Here is a 16,409-nt window from a genome sequence, read left to right as displayed (position 1 = left end):
TGTCTGGAATTGGATTCCATGCTGACCGTTGTGTTTCAGGCCCACACCGCTGACATGACATCCATTTATCAATAGACATGCGCCACAATTACCACAGGGCCAAACTGCTGCATGCTTTAAGAATAACTTAACAAGGACGTAGATGTGGTGTTCTCTCATCTCAAAGTCACTTGTCATGTCTTAAAGTTGCTATTTTCTTTATAAACAAAAGGGAGAGAACTTACTTCAGGAGTGTTTTCTCCAAAGAGGTGGTCCCATGTTCTGATATTGTCTCCTCTGCCGCTCTCTGCCATAAAGACTCCTGCTCTGCTTTGTCGCCCAGACCACTGCCTGTCTGGCACGGCTGTTGTCCCCCTGCTGCTAGTGATAGATTCTGTAGAGTCCCTCTGCATGCCCCTCTCTAGGCTATTATATTGCTATCCTCTCCTCTCTTTAGTTTCTAACTCTGCTTCATGCGACCTTAGACCTACATATAGTTTCCCTTGCTGCCTAACCTCGCTTAAAACTTTCCACCCTCTCCTTTCCTCCTTTTTTCCTGCTCTACCACATCTTTCTCCTCTTTCCTTTTCTCCCTCCCTTCCTCTCTTTCCTTGTTTTCCCCTCTTTGCGTAGGCCTGACCAAAGATGGCAGTCAGGAAAGCTCGGACTCCTTCGAGGAGGTCCTGGATATGTTAGCGGAGGAGGGCTCTGATTGGTTTCAAGGCTTCTTCACCTTCCTCTATGGCCTCATAAACCCGTTTGAACCATTTGAGGATGAGGAGGGAGCAGCGGAGGAGGAGGAAGAAAGTGCTGGCACTTCTCAGACTGACGGGGTTCTGGGAAAGGGTTGTGTGATCTTAGGTCTCCACAACCAGTAACCAGTAGCCATATCCCTCTTGGTATGAGGTCCCAACTTGTTTCTCCTTTAGACTTGTTTCCCATTGCTTGAGGAGCAAGTGTTTGTGGAAAAGCCCTCAAAATCACCAATCCCTAGTAGAATACTTTTTAAAGGGTTTTATCATGGCACAGTCAACCCCTCAAGTCTCTTTTTGTAGATTTCCTATAGAGGGACGAAGACTATAATGCCTTCAAGATTTTTGGAGCACTTTCAAATGCAGAATAATGCTTTTCTAGGATATGTGCGTTTCCACTGAGAAGACTGCTTGCAATACCCAGCAAACTAGGAACTTATGCAATGAACAGTTGCACTTTGACAACAGATGGTTGTCTCCTTTTTCCACCCACACTACTGCATGCCCTAGGGTCCTAACCACAGCACATATTTATCCACTTAGCAGGAATTATATTTGTATTTTTTTACTTGAGTTCATCATTTCGTCTTAGTTTATTGAAGCTTGTTGAAAGGTATTTTTTTAAGACATTATCAGTGACGCATTCCCTCGTTATGGTATTTCTTTGTCTCTTGTCCGTGTTAGGATTACTATTAATTTTTCATGTTTGTTGGTTTTTAAACGTCTTCAGGTCAGCTATTTGTCCCCGTCTTTCCATTTTTGTCTTCGTCATCAATTTGTTAAACACAATACAAATAGTGTACATTTGTGTCTGGATAAGTAGTGCATTTTTATGTATTGGCCAAGAGTCTGCACATATTGTCGTCTACTGTTAGATATTCAGAGACCGGCTTGATGAAGGACTTATTACACAGGTGTTAATCATTTCTTTTGTTAAAGCAAACCCCTTGAGAAAGTAGCTTTTGGCTGTTCCTTAAACCAATTGTCTAGAAGTCCTAAAACAGGGTTATGAAATATGAGGTCGTTTTGGGAAAGTGTGCTCCCTGTTGAGGATTCCATGCATTTGGAGCCTGACTCAATGGCTAAAATGAGTTCAAGGACTTTTACCAAATTCCACACCCCATGAACATTTTACCTGATTTGAGACACAGAAGATATGGCATTATCCTCATGTCAACCCCAATGTCATAACCTCAACCCCAGATCTCTGAAACAGATCAGTGCTGACTCACACTCACACCCTAAAGAGACTCACCCAGCTAGATTAGTCTTTAAATGATAAACATTGTAGCCTATAGGTGGAACTCAACAGCTGGAGAGTGAAGTTCCAGTCATTTGTAGTTGCATGGTAAAAGGAATGTGTAATCTATGACAACATTCTACGTTTTTTTTGTAAACAAACACAGGCTTCTAGTAAGTATTAGCAAACACAAATGTCTGGCACAAAAGGTACAAGGAATAGCACTGTTAAAGATGCAAGAAACCTGCTGAACAAGCTTTTGGGTGGAGCCCATTCAGATTTCATATTGGCTTCAATAATTTAGACTTGACTTGGTGCTCAAGTCCAATGACTGAACAACGACAGTATAGCTACATAACAGGTTCAACTGGTGAGGTTAATGGTGGACTACCATCTATTGTTTCATTTGGTCTTTGGCACCATCGACGGAAGGGTCAATGATCCTCAAATTGAATGACTATGAATCCAAATGTATTGGTTAGGTGTAAAATTCCTTACACAGTCATGTTACACTCACGTGGTCGTCCTTTCCGAGTTGTACATACTCCTACAAGTAATGTAATGAAACCATCAGAATAGGACATATGGGTAAGCACTATGCAGTCGTGCGTGTGTTAGCATGTGTTGTCTTTGAGGTGTAGCATGGGCATGTTTTGAGTTGTCAAATATTCAGATCTTTTTTTTAATGGTCACCTGATTGTTAGCTACTAATGCCATGTTCCTTTTGAAAAATATCAGATGAACCTCGACGCGATCGGAAAAGAGCGAGACACAGAGGTACCCCCCCAATTATCTCTGCTGAGAGTAAAACGTCAAGAAGCTCTGAGTAGCTGACTGAGCCAGATGTCTACATTTTAGATGTGTGAATGCATGGCATCACATTCATGGAAAGCTGGTCTGCTAGTTAGAGAACCTGTATATCCTGCTAAAATGTTGAAAACTTAACATGACTAAGTTGGTGATGATTTCTTCCAGTAGTCATTGTTTTTTCTTTTTCCTATCGACTTAGTTGAAACAGAATCTCCAAAAACAAAGTTCAAGAAAAATAAGGCGACAGAAGGTACTTGGTCGTGGATCAATGTCCAGATTGCTTTGTAGGTTGCCTAGTTGTAGAATTTTGTAAGCTTTTCCGTGTTTTGCCTATATGATTGAGGTCTGGCTCATTTTGTTTTTTAAATCATACTGAATTTGCCCCTAAATTGTAACTACACCCCAGCTGCTATGGTACAAATTACTCTTAATATTCCAAAAGCTGTATGTCGAAGGCTTTACTATTAGATTGTGAAAGCTTAGCCCCGCTGGATAATAAATATTTGCCTGTGTGTAAGCTTGCCAATAGTGTCAGTGAAAGCTGAGCGGGGTACAATACTTCCCTCTATCTGTTATTGGTTGAGCTTGGTTTTGTTCTGTTGTAACAGTTGCTCTCCCCTACTATTGGTAGGCTTTTCGATTCGGCTGTTCCTATTGGTGGTTGAGTACCAAGCAGATACGCCCGTCTGAGACTATAACCGTATTTAACTTGTTGTTTTCCTAAACCTCAGATGAAAAGCCAAGACATGCTGCCAAGAGAGAAGCCCAAAAAGGTATTGCATGAGGAACCGTGTGTGTTCCAGTGTACAGTAGACTTTGAACTAAAAAGGTCTTGCTTTAGTTCTAATAACCACATTGTGGTCTTTAGAATGTGTATTTACTAGTCGAATGAAGTTTGAATTAATGTTGAATTGAATTGATGAAAATTATGGTTAGGCTTCTTGGCATAAACGCTTGAATTGGTTTCTAGCCGCATGCTCTATTTGACTACCGCTTTTGTAGTAATAGGGTATTTGGTATGAAATAATTGAAATTCACCTTGTCAGTGGTGTGCTAGGTGTTATATTGGACAGCATCATATAACTGTTGGACTAACTGAATCCCATCCGTGGAGTAAGAGGTGTCAGACCACACCCCTATATACCTTATATTTTGACAGGGTAAATTCTAGCGACACCTTTCTAAAGTGCAGAAAGATGCCACTTGCTGTTATCCAACACTCCCAGTCATCAAATCCAAATACCCAGGGTGCTTTGCAACCTACTAAATGCTTGCAGTGTGATCCTAGCAGCCTGGCGGCAATTTTTTTTTTTAACAGCTAAACGGTATTCTCGTATCCCAGAACAACCTCTGACCAAAGATGTGGGCTGGAAGCTGAGGGAGGCCTTGAAACAGCAGCTAGCCATCATCCATGAGCGAGTGGAGGCCAAAAAGATTGCCAAGATGGCGCTGGCCGAGGTGAGGAACATCCTGGCCAGGGAGGAGGAAGAGAAGGTCCTGGGGCTGACGAGGGATGAGTCGGCAAAGAAGGCCAAGGTGGCGGTGGCAGCTAGGATGAAGGAGGAGGAGGAGAAGATAGAGAAGGAGGAGTTTGAGAAGGCCTTGGAGAAGATTAGGAAAGACAAAGAGCAGGAGAAAGAGAAGGGCAAGAAAGATAAGAAGGAGAAGAAGCCAGAGAAGAATTCAGGGGCAGAGGCAGTGGGGCAGAAGGCAGAGGCCAAAAGTAAAGAGGCCCCCAAAGCTTCTGCTAAAAAGCTCAAGGTGTCTGATAAGGGGGTGAGGAAATGATGCGAGACTCTTCACACCTGCACTGATGTCGGTGATCATTCTACCCCCCCGGTGACAGTGACACAGGATGTTAAAAGATTAATGAGAAACCCCTCCTGTGAGAGGTCTCACTCCAGTTACAAACCTCTGCGAATGGGAGTAGGAAACCCCCTAGTATGCAGGGTGCCCATTCCCGCAATGTATAGTGCATATTGTTTTAGCCACTCCCTGCTTGTGAGAATCACAATGCTGTCCTCTATAGAAGTATGAACTGTTAAATAAACGGTGCCAAGAGGACCACAAAGTGCTATAATCTTACATCAGAAAGATTACTTTCTTTTTAGAGTCAATCTAGAATACATTAGTAGAATTGAACAAGGACGCAATCATTTATTTAGCATTTAGTGGAGATGGAAGTCGTGATTTCATCAAAGGGGCAAATTATAGATTTGAAAGGATCAGCTGTGTGTGTTCCGTGTTAATAAAGTTGCTGGATACTTGAAGGTTTCCTGTCTTCAAGCGCACTTGTCTCACACGGTTCAATAAGATACTTTGGTGTTACACAAATGGGCATCACATGCATTGTGTTGAAAAGGGAACTTTCTCCCATTTCTACTGGAACACTCCTCTTTTGTTCTCCTATCCTGATCTCTCTCTTAGCACTATAGAGCTCACTTTTTCACAGCATATTGGAACACAATACAAATTCAGTGTTGAAGCGCAAAAGTCAACCCAAATCAGCCTTTAAATGTTATCTTTTTATTTTTGTCCTTTTGAATGTTTGTTTTCTAAAAGTTGATACGTAAGACCTCCTAGATCTCAATCCTAATGTTACTATATTATTACTAGCCATATACATGAATATTACTAAGCCACCTAACCAAATACAGTATACATCATACAGAGTTGTGGCCTTCGTAAAGGCTCTTCTGAACATGAGTTGTTGCCATGTCATCCTCATCCCCCTGCATCACATGTAAAACCCCCAGGACTGAAAGAGAAGGCTACTGTCGTCTTTAGCAGAGAGGGAGCACCAGAGGAGGCTCCTGCAGCACCTGTGGAAGAAGGTACAACTCCTGCGGGTCTGCACACACATGTGCACACACACAACAGCATTTAATTGTAGTAGATGGCAAAGCTCATAAGAGGTAGCTTATGTGTGCCTGTATGCTCTCTCAATGAAACCCACCCAAAGGAGAATACACCGGTAGCATCGGTGGTGGGCAAATCCCTTGAACACCATACAGATGCCACAAACACATTTACATTTGAATCATTTAGCAGACACTCTACCACACTGTTGCATACCTTCTGTACATTAAGAATGTGACCATACTCAAACATAGCCTACTATCTATTTTCCTCGTATTACAATTATATTACTTTCCCATGTCAGACGTTTATGCAGTATCCTAATTGCTTAAACATGCAAGTTATTCCTCACTATTTTTATTGAATTTGAACTGTGGGCTGGACTAGACAAAATTATAACTAGAATATCACAAGCTCTCTTTAAGGCTGACTCGCACTTAAGGTTGACTCGCTCTTAAGGTTGACTCGCTCTTAAGGCTGACTCGCTCTTAAGGCTGACTCGCTCTTAAGGCTGACTCGCTCTTAAGGCTGACTCGCTCTTAAGGCTGACTCGCTCTTAAGGGTTGACTCGCTCTTAAGGGTTGACTCGCTCTTAAGGGTTGACTCGCTCTTAAGGGTTGACTCGCTCTTAAGGGTTGACTCGCTCTTAAGGGTTGACTCGCTCTTAAGGGTTGACTCGCTCTTAAAGGTTGACTCGCTCTTAAAGGTTGACTCGCTCTTAAAGGTTGACTCGCTCTTAAAGGTTGACTCGCTCTTAAAGGCTGACTCGCTCTTAAGGGATGGTCTTTATGAAACCTTTAGCATCAGTAGAACTGTGTCCACCACCAGAGACCCACATGGTGCTGCTATAGCTATCTATGTCAAGAGTTAACCAGTAAAATCGTCGTACAAACATGTAGACTCTTAATTCCATATGTCTGCCACCTGTCCAGTCTATACATGTTTCCCCAGAGGGGCTGTCATTGGTTGAGGGGACATAAGCCTCATATACCATTTATCCATTGGCTCTGATAATCTGTTTTTGCCAAATACCTGGCACTGCTGTGTACACGACATGCTTTCACCTACTGTCGATTAGACACCTATACCTGTTGTGACATAATACAAACTAATGTACCAGAGCTATACCTACCATGGTTTTAGTCTGCAGTTTCTGGACTGTAGGTCTACAGGTTCATGATTTATTTTAGCTTTTAATAAAGGAGCATACACTTATTCTTTATTGACACAAACTTAGCAGTTTCTTAAATGTGTCTCAAGGAAGACATTTGAAAAGTTCTGTGCTAGAGGAAAACTATGAAGTATGCCAGGTAATGCCTTAGTTCAAGTTAAGGACCAGGTGGATGGTCTTAACGGTTCCCCTCTGCTCCCTTATCTCTCCCCGCTACCCCTTGCTTCAGCCACACCAGAACACATTGTTGAAGAAGTGATCGAAGCCGCCAAAGCAGAGGAAGCTACTGCTTTCCCACCAGGTGTGTGTGTGAGCTTGACAACATTTTCTAAGATGTTTGAATGGATTGTGGCTTGAAATTGTCAAGTTTAAAATGAAAAATGTCAACCAATATCATGGACTCGTATAACTTAGTGTCATGTTCAAACTTGCTTTAGTTGGCTTTGTCAGGAAATCCACGTTATCAGCTAAATTGCTTAACGCTGTTTTTTCCCTACAGAGCCTGAGGTGGATGAGGAGGAAGAGCCTGAGGTGGATGAGGAGGAAGAGCCTGAGGTGGATGAGCCTGAAATCTTTGAGGAAGAGCCCGAAGTTCTAGAGGATGATTCTTCTCCCTTCGAGGAGCATTCTTCTCCCTTCGAGGAGCATTCTTCTCTCTTCGAGGAGCATTCTTTTCCCTTCGAGGAGGATTCTGCTCCCTTCGAGGAGGATGAGCCTCAAATCGAGGAAGAGCCCGAAGTACTGGAGGATGAGCCAGAGGAGGAGGAGGAGGTTGTTGAGGAGGCCGTACCAGTTGAAGAAGAGGCTGCTCCTGTGGAGGAGGTAGTTACCACTGTAGAAGAGACCTTCGAGGAGGAGGCTGCCCCCATTGAGGAAGAGGTTGTAGAGGAAGCCGCCCCAGTCAAGGAGGAAGCCGCACCTGAGGATGAAGAGGATGAACCTGTTGAGGAGGTCGTTGAAGAGGAAGCCGTCCCAGTTGATGGGGAAGTCGCTGCCGTGGAACAGGCTGTTGAGGAAGAGGCCACCCCCGCAGAAGAAGAGGCTGCACCAGTTGAGGAGGAAGCTGTGGAGAAGGAGCCAGCAGCAGAGGAGACATTGGAAGAGGAGGCAGCACCAGCAGAAGAGGGTAAGGAAAAATAATCCAGAACAGAACAATAGGCTTTATTCCAGGTAGGCTTAATCTGGGTCTAAAAAGTATTGAACCAAAAATCCTTTCAAGTGCTGACGAGTCATTTTTCTTCACACTGCTCTCAGAACGAGCACTGTTGAACACCAGTGCTCGTGCTGCATTGCTGAAGTGTATGACACATTATCTGCTGAAAATAGCTACATGTATGTAGAGAGATCATGCACAGGCCCTTCTCACATCTCATCTTGCGGTAGTGAATAGGGCACTCACTGTCTCCTGGGTTTTGCATTGCTTATGGGTTTTGCATTGCATTGCTTATGTCACCTTTTGGAAAATAATAGATTCAATCAGTTTTTTGGAAAATAATGGTGTTTCCTTATATCCATTGTTGCTTTGCTCCAAAGAAGAGGTAGAAGAAGAAGCAGCAGAAGAAGAAGAGTCTGAACAGGAAGCAGAAGCTGAATCAGAAGAAACTCAAGAGGAGGAAGACCTTCCAGGTGTGTGTGTGTGTGTGTGTGTGTGTGTGTGTGTGTGTGTGTGTGTGTGTGTGTGTGTGTGTGTGACTACGTATGTGCACATGCAAGCGTATACAGTTGAAGTCAGAAGTTTACATGCACCTTAGCCAAATACATTTAAACTCAGTTTTTCACAATTCCTGAGATTTAATCCTAGTAACAATTCCCTGTCTTAGGTCAGTTAGGATCACCACTTTATTTTAAGAATGTGAAATGTCAGAATAATAGTAGAGAGAATTATTTATTTCAGCTTTTATTTCTTTCACCACATTCCCAGTGGGTCAGAAGTTTACATACAGTCAATTAGTATTTGGTAGCATTGCCTTTAAATTGTTTAACTTGGGTCAAACATTTCGGGTAGCCTTCCACAAACTTCCCACAATAAGTTGGGTGAATTTTGGCCCATTCCTCCTGACAGAGCTGGTGTAACTGAGACAGGTTTGTAGGCCTCCTTGCTCGCACACGCTTTTTCAGTTCCTGACTGATGTCTTGAGATGTTGCTTCAATATATCCACATAATTTCCCATCTTCATGATGCCATCTATTTTGTGAAGGGCACCAGTCCCTCCTGTAGCAAAGCACACCCACAACATGATGCTGCCACCCCCGTGCTTCACAGTTGGGATGGTGTTCTTCGGCTTGCAAGCATCCCCCTTTTTCCTCCAAACATAACAATGGTCATTATGGCCAAACAGTTCTATTTTTGTTTCATCAGACGAGGACATTTCTCCAAAAAGTACGATCTTTGTCCCCATGTGCAGTTGCAAACCGTAGTCTGGCTTTTTTAATGGTGGTTTTGGAGCAGTGGCTTCTTCTTTGCTGTGCGGCCTTTCAGGTGATGTCGATATAGGACTCGTTTTACTGTGGATATAGATAATTTGTACCTGTTTCCTCCAGCATCTTCACAAGGTCCTTTGCTGTTCTGGGATTGATTTGCACTTTTCGCACCAAAGTACGTTCATCTCTAGGAGACAGAAAGCATCTCCTTCCTGAGCGGTATGACGGCTGCATGGTCCCATGGTGTTTATACTTGCGTGCTATTGTTTGTACAGATGAACGTTGTACCTTCAGGCATTTGGATTTGCTCCCAATGATGAACCAGATTTCTTTTGATTTTCCCATGATGTCAAGCAAAGAGGCACTGCGTTTGAAGGTAGGCCTTGAAATACATCCACAGGTACACCTCCAATTGACTCAAATGATGTCAATCAGCCTATCAGAAGCATCTAAAGCCATGACATCATTTTCTGGAGTTTTCCAAGCTGTTTAAATGCACAGTCAAATTAGTGTATGTAAACTTCTGACCCACTGGAATTGTGATACAGGGAATTATAAGTGAAATAATCTGTCTGTAAACAATTGTTGGGAAAATGACTTGTGTCATGCACGAAGTAGATGTCCTAACCGACTTGCCAAAACTATAGTTTGTTAACAAGAAATTTGTGGAGTGGTTGAAAAACAAGTTTTAATGACTCCAACCTAAGTGTATGTAAACTTCCAACTTCAGCTGTACCTCCAGATGTTGCAACCGTGAAAGTAGTTTACGTTCATTCTTTCTTCAGTGCTCTCTTTCTCTCTGTGTCTCTTTCTCTGTCTCTTTGTGTCTATATGTCTCTCTCTTTCTGTCTCTGTCTCTCCCTCAACTAACTGCAACTGTTGCTTTTCTGTTGCAGAGGAGGTAGATGATTTTGATGAGCCATTTGAGGAGTTCACAGGTTGGTGCTAAGATAACTCAGTCGAATGTTCTAACTAGGGACAGCTTTTCTCTGTATGTTGTATTCTTTCATAGTGGCCATTGATCCTGTTCTCTGAAAGCATGGCCAGTAGTACTGCTCTGTAGTGTACTCAAGACTGTTGAAGCTGTTTTTTAGTTCCAACTGTGGTTTGTTTTGTTTCTACAGAAGAGTATACCGAGGTAGAAGAACAGATTGAAGATGCGCCAACAGGTAAACTTTAACTAAGAATCTACATTTCACAGAATCTACATTTTCCAGCTGGATGTAGCCCTACTGTACTGAGTACATAATCATTGTTTAAAACTTCTTATGGCTGCAATCTCGTTAACGGGTTCGATATGACAACAGCCAGTGAAAGTGCAGGGCGCCAAATTCAAACAGAAATCTCATAATTAAAATTCCTCATACATACATGTATCTTATACCATTTTAAAGGTAATCTTGTTGTTAATCCCACCAATGTGTCCGATTTCAAATAGACTTTACAGCGAAAGCACCACAAACGATTATGTTAGGTCACCGCAAAATCACAGAAAAACACAGCTATTTTTCCAGCCAGACAGGAGTCACAAAAAGCGGAAATAGAGATAAAATGAATCACTAACCTTTGATGATCTTAATCAGATGACACTCATAGGACTTCATGTTACACAATACATATGTTTTGTTCGATTAAGTTCATATTTATATCCAAAAACCTCAGTTTACATTGGCGCCATGTTCAGAAATGCCTCCAAAATATCCGGAGAAATTGCAGAGAGCCATGTCAAATAACATAAATACTCATCATAAACTTTGATGAAAGATACATGTTTTACATAGAATTAAAGATACACTTGTTCTTAATGATTTCATAAATCTTTACGGCAAAAGCACAATATTCAATAATCTGAGAACAGCGTTCAGCCACAAAAGTTAGCCATACAGTTACTTGCCAAATTGTGCAGTCAACAAAACTCATAAGCATTATAAATCTTCACTTTGCTGATCTTCGTCGGAATGCACTCCCAGGACTCCCATTTCCACAAGAAATGTTCGTTTTGTTCGGTAATGTCCATCATTTATGTCCAAGTAGCTACTTTTGTTAGCGCGTTTAGTACACATAGCCAAACGCTCGTGCAGGTCCAGGCGAATGTCGGACGAAAACTTCAAAAAGTTATATTGCAGGTCGAATAAACTTGTCAAACTAAGTATAGAATCAATCTTTAGGATGTTGTTATCATAAATATTCAATAACGTTCCAACCGGAGAATTCCTTTGTGTCTATAGAAGTAATGGAACGCAAGTCGATATCATGTGGAATGCGCGTGACCAGGACCTGGCTCTCTGCCAGACCACTGACTCAAACAGCTTCCATCCGGCTCAACATCACAGTAGAAGCTTCATTCAACGTTCTACAGACTGTTGACATCTAGTGGAAGCCGTAGGAAGTGCAAACAGATCCATATCCTACAGTGTTTTCAATAGGCGATGAGTTGAAAATCGACCAACCTCAGATTTCTCACTTCCTGGTTGGATTTCTTCTCAGGTTTTTGCCTGCCATATGAGTTCTGTTATACTCACAGACATAATTCAAACAGTTTTAGAAACTTCAGAGTTTGTTTTCTATCCAATACTAATAATAATATGCATATATTAGAAACTATGACTGAGGAGCAGGCCGTTTACTCTGGGCACCTTTGTGCACCTTTCATCCAAGCTACTCAATACTGCCCCTGCAGCCATAAGAAGTTATGTTTTCCCTTTGGATATTAATCAGCAGTACAGTATCGTATCATGCTATCTAAGAAAACGTGTCCCTAGAAACCCAGCTTTTCCAGTGAGTCTGACCTTTGGGCTTGTTTCCACAGCAGACAAAAAATAGCCTGTCTGTATGTTGTACGATAAGATATTCCTGACTTCGAAGCCCATGCCAGGTAGGAAACGCTTGATCAATAGGTAGTGTTGTCTAAAATGTGTAGGCCTTATGGCTCGTTCTGCCAAAGAGAAGACCCATTGGTCACACTATTTGGCGTTATGGTTTTATTGTGTTGTGTTGAAGCTTAATATGGACTTTGTGTAAGCAATGTTGACTGTAATTATTGGTCAGTGGATTAATCCTATCAAGATAGGTTTTGTTCAAAGGACTTAACTCTTAGCTAGTGCTAGCCGTGATCCTCACCTTAACCCTTACTTAAACTTAACTCGTAAATTTCCATTTCAATAGGGTTACATCAGTTGGGATGTGCCAAGGATCCCGTTTAGACTTTTCCCTTAACTCTTCCTTGTGGTGTGTAATGAAGGCCAGTGCAGCTATTTGTAGTGTAGGCTGTAGCTCCCCCTTGAGGCTGGTTTATGAAACACAGTTTATAAAATGGCTCGAGCAATTCCACTCATTTGACATATTTACATATTGTTTAACTTCTCTGGGCCAGGTGGGCCACCGGCCAATAGCCAGGGAAAATACAGCGCGCCATATTCAAATAACATGATATAAAAATCAAACTTTCATTAAATCACACATGTAAGATACCAAATTAAAGCTACACTCGTTGTGAATCCAGCCAACATGTCAGATTTCATAAAGGCTTTTCGGCGAAAGCATAAGATGCTATTATCTGATGATAGCACAACAGTAAACAAAGAGAGTAGCATAATTCAACACTGCAAGCACGACACAACGCAGAAATAAAATATAAATCATGCCTTACCTTTGACGAAATTCTTTTGTTGGCACTCCAATATGTCCCATTAACATCACAAATGGTCCTTTTGTTCGATTAATTCCGTCGATATATATCCAAAATGTCAATTTATTTGGACCGTTTCATCCAGAAAAACACAGCTTCCAACTTTCGCCAAGTCACTACAAAATATATCAAAAGTTACATGTAAACTTTACCAAAACATTTCAAACTACTTTTGTAATACAGCGTTAGGTATTTTTAAACGTTAATAATCGATCAATTTGAAGACGGGATGATCTGTGTTCAATACAAAAAGAAAACACTGACGCAACTGAAGCGGTAGGAACTGCAAGCAAGTCCATTAGAAATCTGGTGTCTAAGAAAACTAATTGAAAAGACAGTGACATCAAAAAAAATCAAATTCTGAATGGTTTGTCCTCAGGGTTTTGCCTGCTACATAAGTTCTGTTCTTCTCACAGACATGATTCAAACAGTTTTAGAAACTTCAGAGTGTTTCCTATCCAAATCTACTAATAATATGCATATCTTATATTCTGGGGATGAGTAGCAAGCAGTTGAATTTTGGCATGCTATTGTTCCGAAAGTGAAAATGCTGCCCCCTGCCCTCAAGAAGTTAAGAGGATTTTTTTGATCCTATTAAACAAATTATTGCAAGATTACTTATGATGTGAGTAGAACTGAAATGGAGGGCATCAAGCCTGTTTTTATCAATTTGATTGTGCTGTCATTTTGTAATAATTACGTAGTAATCATATCCATTGTATTAGTACATTATGTTGTCTAAATATTTTCTCTACAAGATTGTAATTGAAATATTAACTAAATTGAATGATAACTTTGATTTGAATTCTGCTGTTGTACTCCATCACTGTCACTTACTGACGTCACTATCTTCTTCCCATAGAAACGTAGAGCCTGCGATCTCAGCGCAGTAAGACGGAGCGAGGACCAGCCCACTGAGCACGTGCAGCCGTGCTTCCCCACCTCCAGAGAAAGAGTAGCGTTGCCACGACTTCCGCCACTGTCTCCGTTTTCTCACTCACACACTCAGAATTTAGTTTTTCTTCCGTTAGTGTAAAATCTCACTGTTCCATTACTTGTTTGATTAGTATGTTGTTTTTCTCTCTTGCCTTTTTGTTTTCTTTTCTGTTCTACTTTGTTTCCATGATTTTTAGTTTAAAGAATTCCCATTTCCTATACTGGAACGTATCAATGAATTTCTCTTCCGGATGTAGGTAGATGATGTCAGTCGTAGGTTGTTTTTCCTTCCCTGTGTATAACAAGCAGAGGCACGTGTTGCTTTGCTTGTCTGAACCGAGTTCAGCAGTGTGGTTTCACCCTGTTGAATCGTGGGTCAGAACTTTAACATTTTTTATGTTTTTTTTTTGTTAAACATGAAGGTATTATGCAAAGCTGCACTGATCTTTCGTGGCAATTTCACTCTAAGTTTTGTATTCCCAGTATGTAGTGAGTCTACTACACGTGGAAGGTAAACTCGGACAAGTCAGGTGACGTGTTGGGCGAGTGTGTGAGCTTTGGTGTGTATGACTGAGAATGTGTGTAGATGTTTTGTGTGTGCGTGCGATTGTTTGTCTGTAGACATATCGCTTTGAAAAACAATCCCTATTAGCCGTAGTTCTCATTAAGATGTGTTTGAGACTCTTCCTCATTTCGTTTTTGTTTGTTCCAACTCCTAGTACCTCTCACTCTCTGATATTTTTAAAGTACTGAAAGTGTTTTTGACTCACTCAGACCTCGAGCCACAACAGTGAACATCTTTTTCTATTTCTTAGGATCTATGGGAACACATTTCTTTTCTAGCAATGCGAGTTTTATTTTATTTAAACTTTTTTGTTGTCTCTTTTGGACAGTATTTGGGTTGGAAGTAAACTATCCAAATGGAAGATATGTTGGCGTATGCTATTTTGTTCTGGGAAAAAGAGATACAAAAAAAATACCGGGAGACGAGGGAAGGGCAGGGTCTCGGGAGTATATGGTCGTAACCCTTAGGTTTAGCTCAGTGTGGATGTAGCTGCTCTGGGCTAACGGTCTGACACAACCCCACCCAGTCTCCTGGTGAAACCCCACCCAGTTTCCTGGTGAAACCCCACCCAGTCTCCCAATAGGTCTGCCACACACACACGCACCTGGTCCAACAGGAATCTGATTAATCAAAATTCATAATTCAATACACTTAAACACAAAACAAAAGTCTGCGTCAACAATGTTCATAAACTTTTGTTCCATTTCTCTCAAAATGTACAGTTTCACTTGTATATTAACTGGCTCTAGCCCAGGGTAAGTGCTTAATTTGGAACAAAGATTTATGAATGTCTGGGATTGTGGAAGATTTTAGCAGACACCAGGAACACATCTTGTTGTTGTCCCTCTGCATGTGTTTCAGTGCAGCCCCTAAAACCAACTGTAACCAACTGTTCAAAGAGAAATGCTGTAGTACATCTAGAATGGAATGTGACCGTGTAACCTGTTAACTCTAATGTCCTAACGACACCCAGCTCGAATTTGGCTAGCATTTACTATTGACGTTATTGTCATTAATGTTGTCATTGTTGTTTTTACTACAAGGACAATGCTAGCTCATGATCTGGACTTGAGGGTGAAGATCATGTTTATTCTTTTGAAGGAGTTACGTGTTTAGTCTGTGTTCAAACTCCTCCGTAATGTTTCTGTGAATTCAAATTGGTGTGTTTTATTTTTTTTATCTTTCCATTGTAGCAGTTTTCTGTGCATTGTGGTAATAAGGGGCGTGCCAGATGATATGATGCTGATTTTAATGTGATGGACTGTAGGAAATGCTGCAATGCAAATCTTTTCTGGGGGGAAAACGGTTTGTTTTGACATATAAAACAAGTCAAGTGGTTGCAATATAGTTCCTAGGACATATTTTGTCTTTTTTCTATAACACTAATGGGTATTTTTCTATTCCCTAACACTTTTGAAGTTGATGTGAATTTTTAACGTGGTGTTAATTTTACATTATAACAAACTTTACAAGATAGATATCTGTTCTAGATTTTTAAATAAAAATACACTTTCTAGGATCAAAACTTTTTTTTCCTGAATGTTAAAGAAAGTGTTCAACTTTTTTCAAAGCCATATGTGAAAGGTGGGGCACTGCTGCTCAGAACAGACTTGATTAACTCCAAGGGAAAGCCATTGCACAACTAGCAATAACAGAAAACATCACTACAATAGGCAAAAAAGTTTTTAAATTATTGTGAAAATGCATCCTGTATGCAGGGTTGGATGACTGTCACAGTTTCTGTAAATGTTCTGTTGAGGGGCTGCAATAAAGGTTTGGGACAACACCATGGTGTAATTTATTCTCGTGCTGACCCCTTTCTGGGCACAGTAGTCCACCAAACCATGCATGGTAACACTTTTATACTAAGTTACCCTTTAAGTCTGAAAAGAGTCAGTATGTAAACCCAGTCATTCGCAAGTACCAAAGTTGTTTGTTAATGTCTGTTTGTTAATTACTTAGACTTTACATCCCCCCCCCCCCCCCAT

At 41.2% G+C, this 16,409-nt stretch overlaps 1 protein-coding gene across 4 annotated transcripts in view; it reads left to right on the top strand.

Moving 5' to 3' along the window:
• The window catches only part of LOC120020424 (aspartyl/asparaginyl beta-hydroxylase-like), a 29,195-nt gene extending 12,988 nt beyond the window's left edge, over positions 1-16,207 (top strand). Inside the window, exons 5-11 of one of the 4 annotated variants that reach the window (XM_038964082.1) lie at positions 5,538-5,615; positions 7,050-7,112; positions 7,311-7,937; positions 8,345-8,437; positions 10,129-10,170; positions 10,357-10,401; positions 13,783-16,207. In XM_038964082.1, coding sequence (XP_038820010.1) covers positions 5,538-5,615; positions 7,050-7,112; positions 7,311-7,937; positions 8,345-8,437; positions 10,129-10,170; positions 10,357-10,401; positions 13,783-13,790 — 956 coding nt within the window. In that variant the 3' untranslated portion in view covers positions 13,791-16,207. Of the gene's footprint in view, positions 1-5,537; positions 5,616-7,040; positions 7,113-7,310; positions 7,938-8,344; positions 8,438-10,128; positions 10,171-10,356; positions 10,402-13,782 lie in introns of all 4 variants that reach the window. The other 3 variants (XM_038964081.1, XM_038964080.1, XM_038964083.1) reach the window with 3 other exon arrangements.
• Positions 16,208-16,409: the final 202 nt, after the last annotated feature.

The sequence above is a fragment of the Salvelinus namaycush genome, chromosome 25 (genome assembly GCF_016432855.1).
Source record: "Salvelinus namaycush isolate Seneca chromosome 25, SaNama_1.0, whole genome shotgun sequence".
Classification (NCBI taxonomy): domain Eukaryota; kingdom Metazoa; phylum Chordata; class Actinopteri; order Salmoniformes; family Salmonidae; genus Salvelinus; species Salvelinus namaycush.
The sequence above is the reverse complement of the archived record's forward strand: the minus strand, read 5'-3'. Positions and strand labels throughout refer to the sequence as shown.